This window comes from Triticum aestivum, chromosome 6B (assembly GCF_018294505.1).
Source record: "Triticum aestivum cultivar Chinese Spring chromosome 6B, IWGSC CS RefSeq v2.1, whole genome shotgun sequence".
NCBI lineage: Eukaryota > Viridiplantae > Streptophyta > Magnoliopsida > Poales > Poaceae > Triticum > Triticum aestivum.
Window position 1 is genome coordinate 114,845,891 of NC_057810.1, and position 22,620 is coordinate 114,868,510.

Genomic DNA, 22,620 nt, shown 5'->3' on the forward strand with positions numbered 1-22,620 from the left:
ATTCATGGTTTAGTTGTTTCCTTGTGGGCAAGCACATATGACAATAAGTTTAATCTCTTTTAGAAAAAACGGCTTTGTCTGCAATAAGATGTAGATACACATTTAAATTTTGTAGCATAGGGCTCTACTTAAAACAATATATGAATGTAACAAATATAATCCCCTTTATTAGGAAAAACAATATTTTGTTATCTATAATGAGATGTACATATACACATTCTAATTTGTAGCACAAATTAACATTCAAAATCATGCCGATGAAAATGCGTGTATCTTTTTAGTAATCTTCTATCTGGGCAAACACGAACACTAAGAGTTTGGATCCTTACATATAAAAAACACGCATTTTCACATAGCCCCTTTGTAAGGTCAAAAACTGACATGGCAAAAGTGGGTTGGACCAGGCACATGCCTTTATCAAAACCTCCTTCCCTGCCTTGTATACATTGCCAAATTCTATCCTTCAGATACACAAGACTTCTGTTCTTTCATCGTCCCACATACACTGGAGGCCCAGGTATCTTCCATTCCAAGTCTCACAACCCAGTCCCAGCTGGTGCAGCATAGCTTTCCAAACATCATTCTTGGTATTTTTACTGAACATGATAGCAGATTTGTCAAGTTGCGGCTTGACTCTCCGATAGAGAAGCCAATTAGAACCAACAATTATGTGGGTATTGTAGAGCATTGGTAACCATGTACATTATATGTGAGTATCTTAAATCAATGAAGAAATAAAGTTACAATTATCTACACTGATACATCCATGTTTGTTCTTGCACTTTGCCGGCGCAGTGACACAGGAAGCGGCCTTAAGACACCGATGTGCTGACCACGAAGATATCCTTCCGTTTCCAAAATAACCTGACACAAAACAGAGATAAAGGTAGAGATAAACATTGATCCATGAGTTAGTGTCATAGAGAGCATCAGCAAGACACCTTTTACTCGCTACAGCAGTTCGTGCCACTCGAATTCTGGAATTACTAACCTCAGAGGTGCACAAAGTTCATGGTCAATATTGTGATGGATCAGCAACCATAGTAGTTTGCTGCATCAAAGAGTTCATAGGCTCAGAAATTAATTACCACACGAAATTGATAATCACATTTAGTAGAGAACATCACATTCCAAAATAGAAATTTTGCTTTGCACTTTCACATCCCGCTCCTTAGATATGTAGATCAAAGAATTTACCACTCAGAAGTGAGGATCACATATTCAGTAGAGAAAGCTCATTCCTAAATAGAAATGTGCAAGCTTCTAAAAAATAGTTTTGAAGGTAACTCAAACCAAGATACACACACTATATTCTAATAATAAGCAAGCTTATAAAAAAATGGTTTTGCGGGCAACTCAAACCAAGATAGACACTTTATCTAATAGCTGAAAATATAATATATGTTTATAAACACAATCTCAAGGAAAAACAGAACTGTAACACAACATTAATCAAGGTTTCCAGTATCACGTTGTGGATCATAGTATTGAACAATAAGAAGATATTACGTGAGAGAAACGATAAGATTCACACCATGTATCATAATCTGACACCACCACTATCATATCACGGTAAAGGATAATGATTTGTTACCATTAGAATCACGAGAGCGATATTTAATTTGTTCGATATTCACATTCATAACATAGGGCTCTATACCAATCGATCACAGCCAGCCTGTGCACAACATTTTTTCAGGAAACAACATGAGTGCTAAGGCAACACAAATCAGCAGGTGGAAGCGTAATTTTCAAGATGATCCCAATTATTAAATTCATAGGTGTTAAAATAAATAACTACAGAAGTCTCGCAAAATCACAACATAACAAGAATCTGAACCTTTATGGAGTCCTTTTCTTTCTATGAATCATGAAGCTTAGTGCAGATGACTGTATCTAAACAGGAGCTTTCTAGCGACGCAGACTACCCAAAAAAATTGTACATACTACATATTACATATCGAAAGTTGCATTTTTTTTAAATTCTACTCCTCATTTCACATAGAAAATATTTTCTTGAACCAGAATACAAAAGAGTTGTTGCTGCATGCATATGCAAAAAACAGAGCATTAATTCTTCTCCTGGAACAGAGAGGCTATTCTCTTGCTAAGCTCTTAAATGCATATATAGTAAAATGTGAAATGACCCTTTTTATTGTTGATACTACTTTTGTGCTTCCATACACAACCTGGAAAAAATGCTAAAGCAATTTAACTCGAACCGAGTTTCTGAACCAAGCATCAACCACATATAGCAGTGAAGCAACAATGCCCATTTGTCCAAAAATCCAATCATGGTGCAAATCACACAAAACATGAACACACGTCAAACCAGAGAGAGAGGGGGGGAGAGAGAGAGGGGGGAGAGGGAGGGAGGGAGGGAGAGGGAGGGAGGGAGAGAGAGAGAGAGAGAGAGAGAGAGAGAGAGAGAGAGAGATCAGAGGGGAGGGGAAGAAGGATTGGGGGCAGGTCACCTAAGCAAGGAAGATCACAAGCGCCAAAACTGGAAAGTTTGCACAAGGCACCCAAGATTGACAACCATGTAAGCTTTGAGCGTTGTTCTTCATTAAGAGGCCAAAAGGATAAACAAATGGAATAAGTCTCACCGTCAGTACTCAATTTGCACCCAAGTCAAAATCAATATCCATTACATCCACGCTTACCTCGAGGGAGAGTAAACCCCCCCTGCAAAATTGGAAAGGAAAAAATGAGGATAAAATAAGAAGACGAGTTAGTAGAACCTAAGAAAAAGGAACTAACAATCAATCCGGTAGAACCTAACAACGGCTCTTGATATGCCAAGTACAGCTAAAGGCATAATAATGGCAAAGTAAATAAGATCCATTTCTTGTTAATTGCTCAACAAGATTTCAAATAGTCAACTACCATCCTTCTGAAATTGAAGAAAGAATATCACCCTTGCAGTTATGATATGCGCAATAATGAACTTCAAGCATGAAAATTGTTACATGAAGCTTTGAAATATTATCACCTGACCTTTTCTGTTTATAATGAACACTATGTTATAGATGTTCAAGTGCCTTTCTTGTTTAAGCTTGCTATCAATGGGCGAGCCAACATTATTGGTTCTCTTTGCAAGTTCGGTAGCTATTCTTATTGGATATGGTATTGCATGGTCGATTGTATAGATAATTTTTATTACAGAATTTGTGCTCTCTGTTTCTTAGGTTCCGCAGATGGTAGACGGGTAATTTGTACTCTCTGTTTTTCTAGTGAGTGTATGAGGATGCATACAAATAGTTGAGGAGCGATTGATATTCTCTATTTCTTTAGTGAGTATATGTGGATGCCTAGAAGCAATTCTCTGTTTTTCAACAGATATATGTTGATGTATGGAAAATGTATGCAGATTGCCTAACTATGTAAAAATAAACACAAACCCAAGGTTTTGCTTAAAGTACACAAAACATTTAGAGGAATATCGATAACAAAATACAGCAAAATAAAATGTTGCATCTTGAATAATAAAAGTTATCTACCCAGGCCAAAAAAGTTATCTACCAAATGTTTCTCAATGAGACCAATTTTCTGATACATTTTGATCAAACCCCATGTGTAGTGGGTGCCGCAGTGGTTGCAAGCAAAGAGCCTTACCTGAATGTGAAACGATGCTTGGCATGAGCCACCTAGCATTCTGCCTCGGAAATTGATCTGCAAAGGATCTTCACACAAGATAAAAGATTAGAGAGAAAGAGAGGATTAGGCGCATGTATACAACAAAGCATCTACGGTGATGTATCACACTGCCAGTTTCAATTCATGCAAAACAATTGACAATTCAGTCAACAAATAGCTTCAAGTTCTCATGATCATAGTTGCTTTCATAATCTAGTCCACCATGTTGATGCTCTGAAGATCAACTAAAAAAGTTCATTTGAGAGGGTTATTTTAGGCTACATAACTTGAAATGGTGTATCAATTAAGTACTATACCAAACCGAATCGCAACAGGTCAATTATAAATAAAGAAGTGCAATGCCCTTTCCCGTATGGTGTTCCTTAGTGTGCTACAAACCAAATCAAACATGAAAACAACCATGTTACCTCTTTTTGTGCTACATTTACACTGAAACCAAGTAGATAATGTAACCTTACAAAAAGTACAATATAGTTGATAACAGGATAGATATTGGGAACTGGCCATTCCAAACAAAAACAACAGTGCTAGTGCTGCAAAAATGGATAATCCAGCGCCAGATAGTGATGCCTCCGTCAATAAAATCCCTAGGAATTTTCCTGCAAACAGCAACACACAAAAACAAATCTCAAAACATGGTACAACTCAGTAGAAATCCAAAAACTGCACTGGACAATGCCAGCAAAAAGTCACACCCCACCGACCATCATTACACCATACTGTAAATTTTGCATTTTCAGTATTACGATCGTTCATACATATATCATCTACCAGTTTTCCAGAAATAGACCGAGTTAATCATTCTGTTCTACAAAAAGACCTAAATCTAGTACTGTCGAGTATCCACGCTCGAAGTAAAAACATCAATATATAGCTAATCCCCGAATACAGATAGTAATCCGACAAAAAACCAGAACACCGCATTCACCAAATATGGAGATCTGAAGATCGGAAGGGAGGCGGATGGTACCTGTAAAAGTCGAGGGACTTGAGCTTTCTCGACGAGATCATGGCTAAACGCACACAGCACACACGCAGCAAGTAGGGCAGCAGGACAAGGGAGAGCAGGGATTCGAAGGAAATTACCTTGCCGGGGATGAGATTCCTGGCAGCAACGGTGGAGCTGACTCGCGGCGGCGACGGATGTGACTCAAGGCAGCGGCTAGCGAATCCAGGTGATAGTGGCAGCGAGGCCATGCGGGCGCCCTCGATCCAATCCGCTGCCTTGCTCTTGTCAATCGAGCGAACATGGTTAGGAGTGACTTGTATTGGGCTCGGGCTGAGCTCCATCACGGTGTATCCCTAACGTGTCAACGTCGCCCTGATGGCGCATCGAGGGCAGCAGTGTTGGAGAGGAGGGACGGGGAGGAGACGAGGCGGAGGGGCCGCAACCTTGACGAGGAGGGTTGGCGGCTAGGGCTTTGACCCTTTTGCATGTTTCATAGGACGAGCGCGGCACGCGGATGAATGGTATTGGCAAATTTCGACCGCGATGAGATGTGCAGCCGGTGCCACCGACGAACGGGACCAGGAGCAGCGCCGGCCCACCCGTCATCGCTATAGGACAAACGCGGGTGTATAAGCCGGGTACACATGCATTGTCCTATCCCTTCCCAACTGCTCCCCATACCGCATGACGCGGGCAGCGTGCGAGGAGCGGTCCCCCAGACGCATTTGACCCATGACACGACGCGATGCGGGAGGCAACACTCATGCAAAAAAGCCACAACCATCAGATGAACGTGTGGGGTCAAAGAGCAGGTAAGCTCACTGGCAGCCGCACCAACTAGTGAACCAAAGGGGTGAATTGGAACCAGAAACAATACAGTGCCCAAGACAAGCGCACACGGTGTGACAGGAGAGGCCGCTAGCGCATCCAAAAAAGGGCGACCCAGCCATTGAGGTTTTGCCTGAGCCCACAGGTCATCCCCGCCCAAAACTCACCGTGTGGTCAAAATGGCAAGGATAGATTTTCAGCGATGATCCAATGGGTACCAGCGAAAAAATCAACTGTTTGACCAACATCCAATGGCCCATATCGAAGCAAAACGAGGGACAACCGTGGAGACGAGTTGGCTAGCCTCATTATATGTTAAAATGCATATCAATATGGTGACTTGTGTAGAGTACATAGTAGGAGAGAAATAAAAACCATGCACCTCCCTCTCATTCACATCTCCCCCTCTCTTTATAATATATGAGTTCACAGAATCATTCATTTTCATTGTGTCATGATTATCTTTTTCTTGGTTAAGTTACGTACATGCACATGATATTCTCGGGTTTTTTTTACCACTCGAACACTAAAAATGAAAACAAGAGGCATTAAGTCGTCCGTTTTTCACTGATGTGCAATTCAATCTTCTAGTGAAATTGCTATTAAAGAAATCTATTTTATTTGCTCAGTTTGGACAAACACGTACAAAAGAGAGGGATGGCTAGATAGCTACTACTACAAACCCGTAGTCTTGGGGTAGACTAATCACGCCTTACTGATGAGAAGCTCGACAATTTATATTGATTAAGATAGGTGGTGAATTCCCTCTAGCAGGCTGCCATGGAAATCATTTGAAAAAGCCTCATCTTGGATCACTAATATCTTTGTGTGGTGTCATCGGTTTAAGTTATGAAATACGTTATGATCAAGCGATTTAATTCTCTCTAGCATGGTCCCACATGGTAGGTGGCGCGGGCTCCTCCTCGATGTATGGGTGCTGCATGTTCAGGTTTTTACCGACTCAATTGCCGGTTCGTCGGGTTTGATAGGTAGAAAAATACATAGATAAAAAGGTCAAAGAAGATGATTTCCTTGTGCTTAGCCTAGAACTAATCCAGTGATGAGTTCGATTAGTGCGGCATGTTGGCTCTTCAACCCGCAACCATGTTACCTTGGTTCGAATCCCATCAATCTAGCATGAGCATACACACCTTAATTTATATCGGTTTAATTGCTCCAGTTTGTATGAAAAGCGGATAAGACCATCCAATTTGGTTATTGTTTCTCCGGGGGGCGGTGGCGGGGTTGTCCATTGAGCTTAACAAACCGGCATGGTCGCCAATTCCAGATTTTTATGATCAAAGAGAGACTGGTCGCTTTATTTGACAACCAATGAAATTGTGTTAGATCAAAACAACTAAAAAGAAACGTATGAACAACAACAAAAACCTCGATAAAGCTAAAAGTTATTAAAAAAACTCTTTCAAATTCAGTGTCTCACATCCTTGGTGGGGTTGTGAAACTGCTCATTCCTCATTGAACTACCGCAGAAGATTAAAAAAAAAGGCGAGCCATGTGAGCTAATTTTTTGACAGTCAAAGGTTGAACTTAGTAGACCTTTATTTTTCACGATATCATCTACACCGTGAGGCATTCGTTGTCCAAAGACACAAAAATGTACTCCCTCCGTTTCTAAATATTTGTCTTTTTAGAGATTTCAAAGGACTATCACATACGGATGTATATTGACATATTTTAGAATGTAGATTCACTCATGTTGCTCCGTATGCAGACACTTGTTGAAATCCCTAGAAAGACAAATATTTAGGAACGGAGGGAGTAACAAAGAACACACATGCAAGCACACACGCTTTATGTTAAAAAAATCCTCCTATCTCCTGACTGTAAATCACCCATATGAGCACCTCCGGAACACTGAGCCGATATATTGAAACAAATGCGAGCACCAGGATTTGAACTCTAGTGGGCTGGGGATATCATAGTTCCTCTAACCATCCAACCACAGGTTGGTTCACGGTTGGTAATAATAAATTGATGGGTTCTTTTTTGCGATAACAACTTTTTTAGGGTTGAAAAATATTTATTTATTTTACAGGGAAGGAATATAGTACTACGTGCCACTAGCCTGGTGGGCTGACGGTCTCACAGCCGCCACTCGAGCCCGGCCCCTACCCAGTAAGAACGGACGACCAGGACCATCTCGCCGACGATCGGACGGCCGCCGTCGCTCGACTCCCAGTCCCCCAGTGGCGCCGTCTCGGTCCGTCCGTCCGTCACCCACTCACCGTGTGGCGGCCGCCACCCACGGCGACGTGCGCCTCCTTCCTCCCCTCCCTCCCCATTCCCGTGACGTCACCCGCCACCCTCCGCCCCATTCCCAGCCACCTACCCAAAGCCGCACCACACGTCCCGAGGCAGGCGGCGAGGCGGGAGAGGGAGCGGCCATGGCGGCGGTGGTCGGCGTCCTCGCGCTGCAGGGCTCCTACAACGAGCACATGGCCGGTGCGCGCGCGTTCCTCCTCCTCCTCCTCCTCCTCCTTTGCTCCTCGCCTTGCTTGCGCGCGTGTCGTGTTATTGATTTCGGGTCTGGGTGCAGCGTTGAGGAGGATCGGGGCCAAGGGGGTGGAGGTGCGGAAGGCGGAGCAGCTGCTTGGCATCGACTCGCTCATCATCCCCGGCGGCGAGAGCACCACCATGGCCAAGCTCGCCAACTTCCACAACCTCGTACGCTCTTCGTTTCTCGCATGCTTCATAATAGTCGTCTATGTGTATGTGTATGTGTTAATGGAGGCTCTGCGAAATATCTCTGAATCTATGCATCAGCCATGACACGATACAGTTGATGGTTCACTGCAGATGGGAAATTGGATTCAAATGATAAGGCTCTTCTTTGTTAGATTCTGCCGTAGCCGAAGAATGACTCAAGTGGATTAGCACGCTGCACTAGTAATTGCCTGCACAATTAGTATATTCATCGCTGGCGTTTAATCAAACAACTTGCTTTTGATCAGATCTGAGAAACACTGTTTTATCCTTATTGATGCAGTCAAATTTCAGTTAGTCGTCTATGTGCTGGCTGTCGAATAGAGAATTGTGAAAAATGGTAGTCATTCAAAATGGCAGTAATTTTCGACATTTCCTCTACATGGTCATGGCATTGTAGCCTGTAGCTTCAGCAGAACAGCTTGTGACAGATTTACTCAATTGTTACCTGTTTATTTACTTACACTGTAAAATGCTCAAACATTTCAACCCATCTTCTTTGCAGTTTCCTGCACTTCGAGAGTTTGTCGGCACAGGAAAACCCGTATGGGGAACCTGTGCTGGGCTCATCTTCCTTGCAAACAAGGCAGTAGGTATGTGGAATTCTGGACCACCTACCAGTAGCTTCTCAAGACTTTCTCTCTGAGATTAAGTGATGGGACATCATGATTGATTAGCAATATAACTTGCAGGACAGAAAACAGGAGGCCAGGAGCTTGTTGGTGGACTAGATTGTACTGTCCACCGTAACTTTTTTGGTAGCCAGGTAAATTTGAGGTCCATGTTATTTATTTGATGGCTAAATTAGTTGGTAATATCATTTGATCTTCGAAAGTTCATCAGATAAATGTGTGAACACCATGTCTGATTGCAGACTACATTTCTCTTGCAGCTTCAAAGCTTCGAAACAGAACTTTCAGTGCCAATGCTTGCAGAGAAGGAAGGAGGGAGTCATACATGCCGTGGCGTATTTATACGAGCACCTGCTATCCTAGAAGTAGGCCAGGATGTTGAAGTATTAGCCGATTGCCCTGTTCCTGCTGGCAGACCCAGCATTACAATAACATCTGGCGAGGGTTTGGAGGTTTTTTTCTTTTTTTCTTTTTACTCTCTTGAGTTTGATCATAAATTCATAATATCCATCTTCTGCTGTTTGAAAAGATTAGAGTTGTAGGGTCCAATGTAGAGATGGACTCAATAGGATTTATTGGTGTAATCAAATAAGCACAGGAACTGATGGGCAAATCAAATCTTGCAGGACCAAGTGTACTCCAAAGATCGGGTCATTGTTGCAGTACGGCAAGGGAACATCCTTGCCACCGCATTCCACCCAGAGCTAACATCAGACTCTAGATGGTAAGCGTTCTACGTCCATGTGACTTTACGTTATTTATTTACTTCACCACTCAGTGGCCAAGCTTTTAACACTGAAGACACACTGCTTGCGCTCTGCTCCTCGCCAGGCATCGCCTCTTCATGGACATGGACAAAGAATCTCAAGCAAAGGCCTTGGCCGCGCTATCGCTATCTGCGTCCTCAAACGATGCAGACGTTGGGTCGAAGAATAAGGGTCCTGATCTACCCATTTTTGAGTAGAGCTAGGAAAACCGAAATTTGCTCATCCGGTTGGTGACAGGAAAGGATTCTGGGCATTTGTTATGCCCAGTCCAAAGAATATTTCTGGCGTCAAAACTGTGCCAATCAAAATAATTGGCCACTGTGCTCCAAACACTATGATATTGCTCTGAGAAGGAAGCTGACCAGTTAGATCTGTGTGTCATTGTAGTAAGTACTACACATCTAGTGAATGGTTATGTATGTTTCTCATGGTTTTCATGCAAGCTTGATGATAGAATTTCTTCTAGTATGATGGCAGATAACACCGTTCTGTTTTATATTCAGTGCTGAGTATCTTCGATATTACTTACTACGCATTTGTCGCATTGGTGAAGAGAACTGGAGAAATCATTCTTCTCTTGTGTTATTATCTTGTCGGTGTATCTTAAAAAGGTTGTGTTTGGCATTGCGATGGATTGTCATAATCTCTATCCAGCCAGTTTTTTGTGTAGAAACATTTTATTTGCTTTTCCATTGCCATTTTTCGAGAAACAAATTATAAAACAAATCCTGTAGAAAAAATTACACAACGATTAGAGATGCTCCATTGCACACGCTCTTAGGATTTTTTTTCCCATTGTAAATATATTTTGAAATACGAAATGCAGGACTAAAATGTGGGAGGGCATAAAAAGGCGACACGATTATAACTGGCATAAAAGGCGTAACACAGTAAAGAAACAAAAATTCCCCTAAAAAAATTCGCCGCTGCTAGGTAGCTCGCATCAACCTTAACCAGATCCGTGCAGGAAGATTTCGGCATGTTTGTTGCCTGGCCTGCATCAGATTCTCGGTCCTTACATAAGTTAAATCACTCCTCAGCCAGGTCCGCTAGGAACGACCAAATCGGCTGTTTTGAGCGTGTCAAACTCCAGCGATGCAGAGGAAGAGAACACGGCGCTGACCTTCTATGTCTGTCGAGATGGCGCGAGCTCTATATAGCCAGCATCACATCACCGCCTAAAACTCCCGTCACCTCCTTCCCCCTTTTTTAGCTTTCCCTCCCGCGCGGATCGACGCCAACAACCAGGTAAGCGGCGCTCCTTCTCCGGCCATCGGTTGACGGCGGCGACGATTCGAGTCCTCCTCTTCTCCGACCTGTTCCGCGCTTCCTTCGAGCTGTTCCGTCGCTTCCTTCTAGCTAGATCTATGAGCAGGTGGTAGGGTTAGATCTGTGACCATATAGTGGCATTGTAAACTACTGATATGTGAGAATGTGATGTTTACGTAGCTAGTGGTGATGGATTTGCAGCATGCTAGGAGTTGTTTCCATGTTGGCAAGATTGACAACTAGTGGTGATGGATTGGTAGCATGTCTGAAGGGCAGTATGCTAGTATGTAAGTATGTGTGCTAGTTTGTTGAACTTCTTGGTATGATTTGAACTAATGTGTTGAACTGTGATCCGTCTGTACATGTGTAGTGTTCATTCACACTGTTAATATGTAATGCTTGTTCATAATGTCCATGTGTTAGTGCTCGTAGTGTGCTCCACTCTTGTTGATGCTTGCGTTTGTAGGACATGAGCACGCAAAAATCAGTCAGGCCTTTGTCGTGTCCTAGAGCCAGTTCGCAGCGTCCTATGTCGAGGACTCCCATCTTTCCATCGAGAAGCAGATGCCTCCTGATTCAGATGTTTTTGAGGTGTCTGGTATGGTTCCACCATTTGTGCTTACATCGTATGTGCTTCCCAGCCCAATGATGGAGTTGTTGCTGCTCAAAAGGTAGACACCAAGGTAGAGAAGGATGGCAGGGGGACTCCATGAAATGGCAGCCATTTCTGTCTATGCTCGTGCTTTAGCCCAGAGGTTCTGATGGTGGCTGAGCCACCTGCTTGACAACAAGGCCCAAGGTGTTTAGTTTGTTGCCATGGCAGATGCCCATAGGGTGCTCTGGCTCAGGACCTGTCTGGGCAAACAAAACTACTAGTGTTGTTTCTGGTGGTGGCGGCGACGACGTGCATGATGATCGATGACAATGACGATGACGATGTACATTTTGTGGTAGGTAGGGTTTGAAAAACTCTTGACCTTGGCATGTATATGTTGATGAGGTGGTATATACTAACCTCTCACGTCGATGACCAACTTGTGGTGGTAGGATAACACCATTTATTGGATTTGGTGATAGGATGACACCATAGTGGTTAAGGCGAACTTGTGATGCCTTATGTGATCATGCACATGTCGATGTTGTTTCTCTTTTCACATCCTATGTTCATTTGCTTTGCTGCTTGTGAATTGTTTCTCTCTTGTCAATCTATAGTTGAAGTGGTATGTTGTCTATAAATGTAGGGTTCCAGCAGTATACGGTTTATGGGCAACATGCAATGATCAAGTCAACGGTTACCCATGCAACTCCTATATTGAAGGATTTAAAAGTACACAGCGGCTAGATGATGACTACCACTGATGCCTGCTCGAAGAACAGAACACCAACGATGAACAAGTTTTCAGGGTTGCTACACTCGCTAGTAGAAAACGGAGCTTTATTACCGGTTCATAAGGGCCTTTAGTGCCGGTTGGGCAACCGGCACTAACGAGTGGGGATTAAAGGCCCCCCTAGTCCCGGTTCAGCACGAACCGCCACTAAAGGGCCACTACGTGGCACGAGCCCGCACCAGGGGCTGGGAGACCTTTAGTACCGGTTGGACAGGCCAACCGGTACTAAGGTTTAGGGGGGTTTTGGGTTTATGATTTCTTTTTCCTTTAATTTTATTTTTTTCCATTTAATTCTTTTTCATTTGCTGGTATTTTACGATACTACATATTGTACACGTTATGCATATATACAAATAGAATTTCTCGTAGAACGACCGATCATATATATATATATATATATTCTTAAGACCTTATTCTGTTAACATTTATTCTGCTAACACCCCACCCCTCGACACAAACTACAGGAATAAAAAACAAAACTGCACCCCACCCCACACTCGTCCCACTTCTACCCACCTTCTTCCCCCTCCCCGCGCCCAAATCCTAGCCGGTGGCTGGCCACCAGCGCCGCCCTTCTTCCTCCCATGCTACCTTCACCTTCACCTTCCTCTCCCCTTCCCCCATCTCCACCCGCCACCAGCGTCGCCCTTCTTCCTCCCTCGGCCACCACCGCTCCTGCATACGGCGACCACCACGGCGCCCCCTGCTCCTCCTCCCCCCCACGTGCCACCACGCCCCTGCCTGCATCTGGCTTCATCACTGGACGGCACGCCCCGTCGCCGGATCCAGGCCACGGCGGCCCCTCGCGACGCCCCGCCGCTGGATCCAGGCCATGGCGGCCCTTTGCGATGTCCCGCTGCCAGATCCAGGACACGGCACCGCCCACGTGACGCCCCGCCGTCGGATCCAGGATCCCACGCTGCCCCTCCGCCTACCAGCGGCCGCTCCCTCCCGTCCATGCGACGGGTGTCGCAGGATGGCCGGCGACTTCCCATGGGCTTCCCCCTTCTCTCTCCTCTCCGGCGAGCAGCTTGCCCCCTGACGACCCCTCACCGTGTTCGGCTTCATCTCCTTTAAGCTCACCGTTGACCCAACGCGAGGGCTGGTCTCCTCACCGGCAACGGTTCAACGGTGGGGATGGACGCACAGGTGGCCGTGCAACGGTGTGCCCGACCACCTCAAATTGGTCCGGCCAAAAAATTCATGAGTGAAGTCCTCCATCGCCTCCCCATCTCTCTTCAACGCCGTTCAGCTTTCTCATGAGTGAAGTCCTCCATCGCCCCCATCATGGCAAGATTCCTCCGCCGCCCCTCCTACTCCTCTTCCCTTTCCTCCATCTCAGGTCGTGCGACCCTTCCCATTGCCGGGGTCAACTTTCGAGGCCGTGGACACCACACCATCGTCAACAAGCGAGATTCCAGCCCAATTCGCTTCGATGTGCACCACTGTCTTGTGGCGGGCGCGCACGCAGTGCACTTTCACCGGTGTGCAGTTCGCCGGTGAAATGAGTGCAGCTCGGCCGAGCGGCATCAGCTGCACGGGCATGCGCCTCAGCCAGTTCCTTCGTGCAGTTCGTTTGATGCGTTTTCCATGTTTTTTACCTATTTCGATTTGACTGCTCTGCTCTATGTCTCACAGTTCAATTTCTTGTCGAGTTCCCCCTCCCCCTACATCCTCATCAACACAGGATCTCCGACAAGCTGCTCTCTTTGTGCGTGTGCACCATCACTGCTACTGCAGTTTGGCAACGAGTCTCCAGAAGCAGCTCTCTCCTCAACTCATTGCGGTTCCCCTGTGGCAGGAGAGAAGTGCACTGCACTAGGGTGGCCGGCGTCATTTTTTTAATTATTTCTTCTTGTTGTATGTTTCAGTCTCGCCATGTTATGTCTTTCACTTGAGGTATCCTACTGTTCGCATTGGCAGCGCATGTAGTTCTTTAATAAAGAATGTAGAGATAAAAAATGCTGGTAAAAAACATTATACAATCCATTTGGCTCATCACTTGGACTCGTTACTCTCCCCCTACAGTTCACGATACAACAAAAATGAAAAAAAAACTAAACCTATTCAGCTCGCTTGCTAAACTCATGCTCTCAAATGGTGCAGCTAGCTTTGTAAATATTTTTTTGTAGAAAAATGGTGCACAATGATGCAGTCCGCCTGGTACCGGCAAGTAGTTCAGTTATGTATTCTAAATTCAGTTTCATTCTTTTTGAGTTTTATTGTTGTTAAAGAAGTCCAGTGTAGTTCTGTCGTGTCTACAAATTCGTCCCTGTAGTCCACTCAACACGTCTCTGCAGCATACTCGTTGATGGAAAAAGTAGTTTTAGAAAAAGAAAGAGTAACAAAGAATCCATGCAACCCCCTCTGATGACATTGCAGTGCGGTTGCCCTCCTCACAAAAAAGGAACACATGAAGTTCGCTTGCCTGCGAATAAAAGACAACAAAAACTCACAGAAACTTGTGTGAGAAAGTTTACGTCCGGCACAAGAAATCATGAAGTTCACTTGACCGTATAATGCAATGCGGTTTCCCGTCCGAAGCAATGCGGTTTTCTGTCGGATGAAGTACGCACGTTGATTTGAGTGTCGCGAAAAACAGAGTGTTCGCATTTCGGTAAAGTCAAAATTCCTCTTAAACCGTAAGGAATTAGAGAGATTGTTCTACATGAAAAAGTTGCACCTCGTCGATACCTTTGCAACGGCGTATCGTTTGAATCATTCCGACCAGCGGTTTATAAAAATTTCGCAAAAAGGCCGCTGCCACTCATCGTCTGCCACACGATTTGCAAAATTAACTTAAAACCGTAAAGAATCTCAAAAAACATTTCAACATATGAAAGTTGTGCCTCGTCCATAGCTTTCCAACGGCGTATCACACGCCTCGTTTCAACAAAGGGTTCAAAAAATGGAGCCAAAACAATACTGAAAATTTGATTTTTTTTGGAAAACAGAATTCCGCGATTTAGTAAATTTGAAACTGCTCTTAAACCGTAAGGAATTAGAGAAAATGATAGATATTAAAAGGACGCGCCTCGACGATATCTTTCCAACGGTGTATCATTTGCTTCGTTCCGACGAGCGGTTTAGAAGAAATCGCGAAAAAATGCTCGCTGCCACTCGTCATGTGCCGCACCATTTTCAAAACTGCTCATAAACCGTGTGGAAACTCGAAAAGTGTTCAACATGTCAAAGTCGCGGCTAATTCATAGCTTTTCAACGCTATATTACACACCTCATTCCGATAAACGGTTAAAAAACTAGAGCGAAAACAATCCCGAAAAAACAACGCGTGCAGTTTTTACCGATGAGAAGTTCAAACAATGACGTGCACTTGCATTGAGCGTGCAGTTCGGAAGTGTTATCAGAATAGTTATTCTGTTAATATTAGCAGAATAGACCGGCTGTGTGTATCTTGACCCAACTTAAATTTTTGGCAAAATGTAAGTGGTTTAAGAGCAGTTTTGAAAACCGTTTTTTCTTCACACAAAAAACGTGAATCGTATTTTCAATTGCCTTTCTAAACCGTCTATCGGAATGATGCATATAATATGGCGTTGGAAAGCTGCTGCAAAACCGCTACTTCCACATGTTAAAAGTTTTCTCCAATTCTCTATAGTTAAAGAGTAATTTAAAAAAACGTAAAATTTCGCAAATCGAACAGCCGAGTTCGTATTTTCGACGTCATTTCTAAACGGCTAATCCAATTGAGGCATATGATATGACGTTGGAAAGCTTATGAAAATTCGCTACTCTTTCATTTTGAATTTTTTTTCCTAATTTTGAACGGTTTAAGAGTAATTTAGAAAACGGTACAAGTCCTACCGAGTTCGTATCTTCAAGCTAAGTTTTTAACCGTGCATTCGAATGCAGCAAATGATATGGCGTTGGAAAGCCTAAACAAATGCGAAACTTTTTGGTATGTATTATTTCTCCCAATTCTTTACAATTTTAAGTCAGTTTCAAAAATGGAGAAAAACATATTTTTGCCATATTTTGTACAAACTTTATCGAAATGGCGCAAATAATATACCGTTGAAAAGCTACAGAAAATGCAAAACTTTTTCATGTTGACAGTTTTCTCTGATTCCAACCGTTTTCAAGTAATTTCAAAAACGGCGAGATCATTCGTTCTGCCTTTATCGCGAAACAGATTCGTCAAAAATGCATCGCGTGAAGTACCTAAACTTCTCGATATGAAACATTGAACTTCACTCTGTTTTCACGTGCTTTTTTTTGCCCGTACCTCTCCATCCACGCACCGGAACACTCACCGGAATTGAGCAAGTGATATTTCGATGGAAAGCTTCTGTTGACACGCAACTTTCCTGTGTTGATCATTTTTTCATACTCGCAACGGTTTTAAAATTTTTTCATCTGAAATTCATTCAGTGTAGTAGCTGAACTTCTAGCTGTTTTCACGTTGAACTTCCCTGACGTATTTTCGTTTGTAATTTTCTCATACATTCGTCAATGTCACACAAATGATATTTCTTTTGTACAAACCTCTCTCACAATAAATCTTTTAACTTTCTTCGACTGAGGACTTGAACTTACACAAATGATTTCCTACTGTTTTGAAGTAAATTACAAAATGACGAGATCATGGTTTCTGCCTTCATCGCGAATGGAAATACACTGCGTGAAGTAGTTGAACTTCTCGTGCATGTCTGTTCGAACTTCACACTGTTTTTAATGTGTTGTTTTTTGCACTGCGTGAAGTAGTTGAACTTCTAGGACGTGTCTGTTCGAACTTCACTCTGTTTTTGACGTGCTGATTTTTTACGTGGTGGTTTTTGCACTACGTGAAGTAGTTGAACTTCTGGGGCATCTCTGTTCGAACTTCACCCTGTTTCACTTTTTTTGTATTTTTTCTTATATGAAATACACACCATGTAGTACGTGAACTTCCAGTTGTTATCACTTTGAACTTCTCTCTGGTTTGAGAGAATTATTTTAAAACATCAAAAATAACATATTTTTTATGTATTTTGGACATCTAAATACACGGTGAACCTCTCTCAGAAGAATTTTTCAACTTTTCCTTGCTGAGCACTTGAACTTCTAGCAACCATTTTTTTCGTTTATGAGTTGTTTTTAAAAGTGCAAAAAAACGTGTTTTGTTTTTTATTTTTTGAACAGGTAAATCCTATGTTTTAATAAACTCCGAACTTCTCTGTTATTTCAATTTGAACTTCACCTTTTTATATTTTGAGTAAAGAATTGTATTCAATTTTTATACGGAAAAAAATCAAACATGGAAATACAAGGTGAACCTCTCTCGCAGAAAAATTTGAACTTCCCCGGAAAGAGCACTTGAACTTCTTTCAACAAACCTTTTAAACTTTTATTTTTCTATACTTTTATTCTCACCTAAAATGCATTCCTTGCAGTACTTGAACTTCTCGTTGTTTTTACTATGAACTTCTTTCCACAGGTAAGAATTTTTTGAATACATCAAAACGTGTTTTAAATGGTATACATGAAAATTTTAAACTGTTCATCAAAATGTGGCACATAATATACCAGGTGGAAAGCTTATGAATCGCAGCAAGTTTTTCATGTAGACATGTATTACAAATTAGTTGCCGTTTGAGAAAAGTTTTTAAAATGGAAAAACAATGTTGTTTTTTGCTTTTTAAAACAACATATAAATGAACGACGGGCGTGTCATAAATATAATTTTTGAACCGTGCAGGGTGGAGCACGTGAACTTCTTGTAACAAACATTTTAGGCTTTTAGTTTTGTATTCTTTTATTCTCTTTTGAAACAGAGTAGTTGAACTTCACGTTGTTTTCACCTTGAACTTCTGTCACGTATTTTTGTTTAACCTCTCTCACAAGAATTTTTGAACTTTCTCGGGTAGAGCACTTGAACTTCTAGCAATAAAAAACTTCTAGCAACCGTTTTTAAGTAATTTCAAAAACAACGAGATCATGCGTTTCGCCTTTATCGCGAAATGAATTCTTCGAAAATGCACCGCGTGAAGAACTTGAACTTCTCGGCATGTCTACCTGAGCTTCACTCTGTTTTTCACGTGTGTTTTTTCTCGTAGATCTCCATCCACTACTAGTAGCTCTCCATCCATTCACCGGAATTGAGCAGGTGATATACCGATGGAAAGCTGCTGTAAACATGCAACTTTCCCGTATTGATCATTTTTTCATACTCGCGATGATTTTAAAAGTTTTTCATCTAAAATTCATTCAACATAGTAGTTAAACTTCCTGCTGTTTTCACGTTGAACTTCTGTGACATATTTTTGTTTGTAATTTTCTCATCCATTCGCCAGTGTTACACAAATAATATTCCTTTTGTACAAACGTCTCTCACAATAATTTTTTTAACTTTCTCCGATCGAGGACTTGAACTTACACAAATGATATTCTTGCCATTTTGAGGTAAATTAGAAAATGGCGAGATCATGATTTCTGTGTTCATCACGAACGAGAATGCACTGCGTGAAGTAGTTGAACTTCTGGGGCATGTCTGTTTGAACTTCACTCTGTTCTTGACGTGTTGTTTTTTTGTCTGTAACTCCCAAACCACTTACCGGAATTGAGCAAATGATATACCGATGGAAAGCTATTGAAAACTCCCAACTTTCCTGTGTTGATCAGTTTTTCATACTCATGATGGTTCAAAAGAATTTTTTGAATACACAAAAACGTGTTTTAAACAGTATACACAAAACGTTTAAAGCATTCATCAGAACATAGCATATAATATACTGTTGGAAAGCTTATGAATAGGAGCATCTTTTTCATGTAGACAGACGTTACAAATTCGTTGTCGTTTGAGAGCAGTTTTAAAAATGGCAAAAACAACATTGTTTTTGTCTGTTTTTTTACATGTAATTGAAGGCCGGACGTCTCGCACTAGAGATCTTGAACTTCACCGGGAGAAGCACGTGAATTTCTTGCAAAAAACCTTTTAAGATTTTTTTTCTATTCTTATATTCCTATCTGAAACGCATTTTGTGTAGTAGTTGAACTTCCCACTGTTTTCACATTGAACTTCTGTCATGTATTTTTGCTCAACCTCTCCCCACAAGAATTTTTGAACTTTCTCGGGTCAAGCACTTGAACTTCTAGCAACAAAATTTTGGACTTCACCTTTTTATTTTATTTTTCTTATACGAAATGCACACCATGCAGTACATGAACTTCTGGCTATTATCCATTTGAACTTCTCTATATTTCGCTTTAGTAACGGGAAAAGTCTGAGTTTTTTATAGACATCGAACCGCTCTGACTTTTTTATTTGAACTTCTTTGTGTATTTCTTAGAAATGTGAAAATTGGAGTTTTGTTAGAAACAACAAACTTCTACGTTATTTTGAATTGAACTTATTGGTTTTATTCTTTATTAATCGGAAAAATCTGAGTTTTTAAATAAGTATCAAACTGATATGATTTTCCCAATTGGACTTCTTTGTTATTTTGAATTGCACTTCCTAGATTTTATTTAAATCAATACCCAACTTCTTTATTTGAATTTCTTTGTGTTTTTTTGGAAATGATGAATATATGAGGTTATTTAAAAAGGTAGAATCCTAGGTTTTAAATAAACATCAAACCACTTGGTTATTTTAGTTTGACCTTCTAGTTTTTTTAAAAAGGGGGGATTCTTTTAAACCGTTTTTTATTCGTTCCTTTTTTATTTTGAACTTCTTCATTTTCTTCTTTAGTAACGAGAAAAATCTATGTTTTTTATAAACATGGAACTTCTCTGTTATTTAAATTTGAACTTCTTAAGTTTATTCTTAAAAAAAAGTTTTTAAATAAGAATCAATAGTTTTTTGAAACTTGAACTTGATACTTTTATTTTTCCTAGAAAAGGTAAGGAATTTCGGGTTTTTCGTATACATCTAACTATTTCCGCTATTTTTAATTCGAACTTCTTGATTTTATTACTTTGGTAACAAGAAAAACCTAAGGCTTTTGTAGAAATATCGTACTAGGCTATTTTTGTAAGTCAGATTTCTGGGTTTAATATTAACAACGGGAATTTTTTTTCTAGTTTTTTCATAAACATTGACCCACTTCGTTATTCAAATTTGAACTTCTATGTTTATTCACCCATAATATTTTTTGTACTCTTTTAATTATTAAATTTGAACTTTGACAGTTAACATTTTCATAGGTGATGCTCGCTTTCTTCTTGGTATATAAACATTGAGCTAATATGTTTTCTTAATATAAATTTCTTTGGTTTTATTCGGTACTAATGAGAGAAATCTGAGTTTGTAATAAACATCGAATCACTCCGTTATTTAAATTTGAACTTCTAATTTTTTTAAAAAAAGTGGGTTGAATTTGTTTTTCTAAATACACTATTGTTTAAATTTTAACCTCTTGGTTTGATACTTATAAACTCGGAAATTTTGAGTTTTGTAATATTTAACCGGATCATTAATAATTTGAAGTTTAATTATTGTAATTCTGTTTTATTCATTGTCACATATACTCAAAACATGAAGAATGAAAAAATGGATAGGTTCTTACGGACACAATATTAAACACTATTGAGAGCACAATCTTTCACAATTTTTTCATGATTTTTTTAGTGAAAACAATGTCATTAGTTTTGCAAACAATAAGTACCAAAATATGATACTAACACAAATGGCTAAATGAAGAAAATGCCAAAAGAAATTGTTGCCTTATTCAACTGCTATTTGTAGAACTGAATATCATGCACAAAAAATTGTGCTGCCATGTATACAAGCACACGATCCCCTAAAAAATGTATACACACACAAAGCATCAACCTCCCTATATTCAAACTTCTGTCATTGATATTTCTGAACGTTTTGGGCATGCTCCCAGGTTTTCAAATAGAATACACGGAGACTTCCACGCACGAACAGCCAGCATCGGCCGTGGCAACACCTCTTTCTCCGGCAAATCGAACTTCACTCATGTGTACAGAATACATGATTTAAGCCCTGAAAAAACACAAAAGAATCTTGAAATATTTTTGTTCTACCCTGAACACACTCATCTCATGTCAAAGTTTTTCCAGTATTAGATTAGTAGCATGACATACAGACAAAACTTGGCTATAAAATCAGTTAGTACACAAGATTGCTATCTGTTTGAACAAGTTCAACAGAGACAAACGATGTATTGAGAAGCAAATAGACAGAGAGAGATGTCGTACTGAGAAGCAATTAGAGAGATAAAGTAGTGCCAAGAACATGCACATGCACATGCGTGGTTCTTGGTGGCATCCATGAATCAGTTTTTTAAGCGAGTAACGCATGGTGCAGCTGTTCTATTGAGAAGCTCTGGCCGTTTGGTCCGCACGGGAGACAGGTTGCACCAACGTGGCCGGTCATACCCGCGGCCAACAGAGCGACACAAACCTCCTCGCGATTAGCATCAGCAGGGCAATACCTGAACTGCAGGTGGCCGTGTTGGTGAGCGGCCGAGGCGGTCGAAGAAAAAGATCACATCGCTGGAGTTGCCATCTACAAGGAGCGACGAAGATCTCTGCAACAAAAGAAGAACAACTAGAGGAACTAGCAGACGGTCAGATAATAAGACATGGTCGACCCGGAGCACGGCAACAACATCTGCCTGGTGGAATGGGGGTGGGGGCGGGGTCGGGCGCGTGGTGGAGGCAGCCGGTGTCTGGGTTGGTCCCCGGGGCCGGATCCGCGGCCAGTGGCATGTAGTTGGCCGGATCCATGGAGGACCAATGGTTGGGTCAAAGTATCCAGTCATTGGGGGAGGAGAGGAACTAGCGCCAGCGCGCTGGGAGCATCGGGGTGAGGCGAGGTCCTGGCGAAAATGGATGGAAATAGGGGCGGTGCTCGCTGGCGTGGTCGTGGCAGAGGCGAGATCCTGACGGAGGTGGGGGTGCGGCTGCAGTATCTAGGTCGGGTCGGGGAGCAGCGGCGGGGCCCCCGGAGGTGGCGCGGCGACGGGGGCCAGGGAGGTGGCGCGGCGACGGGGATTCCGGGAGGCCGTGTGGTGGCAGGGGGTCCCGGCGGGTCGCGTGGCGGCGGGGTTGTCTGGATGGTGATGGGATCAGGGGATCGGGGTGGAAGGTGGTCTGGTGGATCGAGCAGTTCGTGTCGGGGTGTTTTTTGTTTTCCTTTTTTATGTCTCTGCCGGTTTCGGGAGTTCGGCAGGGTCTTCGATGGCCTTTATAAGGCCGATCGTGATTATTCTGATCCCAGAATCAGAATAATGTTACTCTCTCTATATATACATACATACATACATACATATATACATATATATATAGATAGATAGATAGATAGATATAATTTGATATATATATACAATTTCTCCTACATGGAGGCATTACTCTAGTGGTAGCGGGTAATGGAATTCTCCTTTGGGATCTATGATCTGGTTGAGCAAAAATCCCGCTATTTCTTCTTGAAGTGCTTG

At 41.9% G+C, this 22,620-nt stretch overlaps 1 protein-coding gene and 2 long non-coding RNA genes across 5 annotated transcripts; 1 reads left to right on the forward strand and 2 right to left on the reverse strand.

Moving 5' to 3' along the window:
• Positions 1–279: 279 nt before the first annotated feature.
• LOC123133698 (uncharacterized) lies at positions 280–5,053 on the reverse strand. 3 transcript variants are annotated; one of them, XR_006465359.1, is made up of 4 exons: positions 4,744–5,053; positions 3,616–4,256; positions 992–2,685; positions 280–864 (listed from the first exon to the last, which is right to left on the reverse strand). It is a non-coding gene; the product is annotated as an uncharacterized lncRNA (long non-coding RNA). The 3 variants fall into 3 exon arrangements; XR_006465358.1 differs by having other exon boundaries at positions 992–1,051; positions 2,475–4,256; XR_006465357.1 differs by having other exon boundaries at positions 992–4,256.
• A 2,542-nt stretch (positions 5,054–7,595) lies between these two features.
• On the forward strand, positions 7,596–10,085 carry LOC123136058 (probable pyridoxal 5'-phosphate synthase subunit PDX2). The gene is made up of 7 exons (XM_044555345.1): positions 7,596–7,897; positions 7,992–8,119; positions 8,664–8,751; positions 8,851–8,924; positions 9,051–9,242; positions 9,417–9,514; positions 9,622–10,085. The coding sequence occupies exons 1-7, from the start codon at positions 7,840–7,842 to the stop codon at positions 9,752–9,754; spliced, it is 771 nt and encodes a 256-aa protein (XP_044411280.1). The 5' UTR covers positions 7,596–7,839; the 3' UTR covers positions 9,755–10,085.
• Positions 10,086–20,859: 10,774 nt separating this feature from the next.
• LOC123133699 (uncharacterized) lies at positions 20,860–22,328 on the reverse strand. The gene is made up of 2 exons (XR_006465360.1): positions 21,616–22,328; positions 20,860–21,164 (listed from the first exon to the last, which is right to left on the reverse strand). It is a non-coding gene; the product is annotated as an uncharacterized lncRNA (long non-coding RNA).
• Between the last annotated feature and the right edge of the window lie 292 nt (positions 22,329–22,620).

What these genes read in the sequence shown, in the direction of transcription:
- LOC123136058 (XM_044555345.1), top strand. Translation starts at nt 7,840, where the DNA reads ATGGCGGCGGTGGTCGGCGTCCTCGCGCTGCAGGGCTCCTACAACGAG. An exon ending in TCGCCAACTTCCACAACCTC is followed by an intron (nt 8,120 to 8,663) that starts GTACGCTCTTCG and finishes TCTTCTTTGCAG; the next exon opens with TTTCCTGCACTTCGAGAGTT. An exon ending in CCTTGCAAACAAGGCAGTAG is followed by an intron (nt 8,752 to 8,850) that starts GTATGTGGAATT and finishes TATAACTTGCAG; the next exon opens with GACAGAAAACAGGAGGCCAG.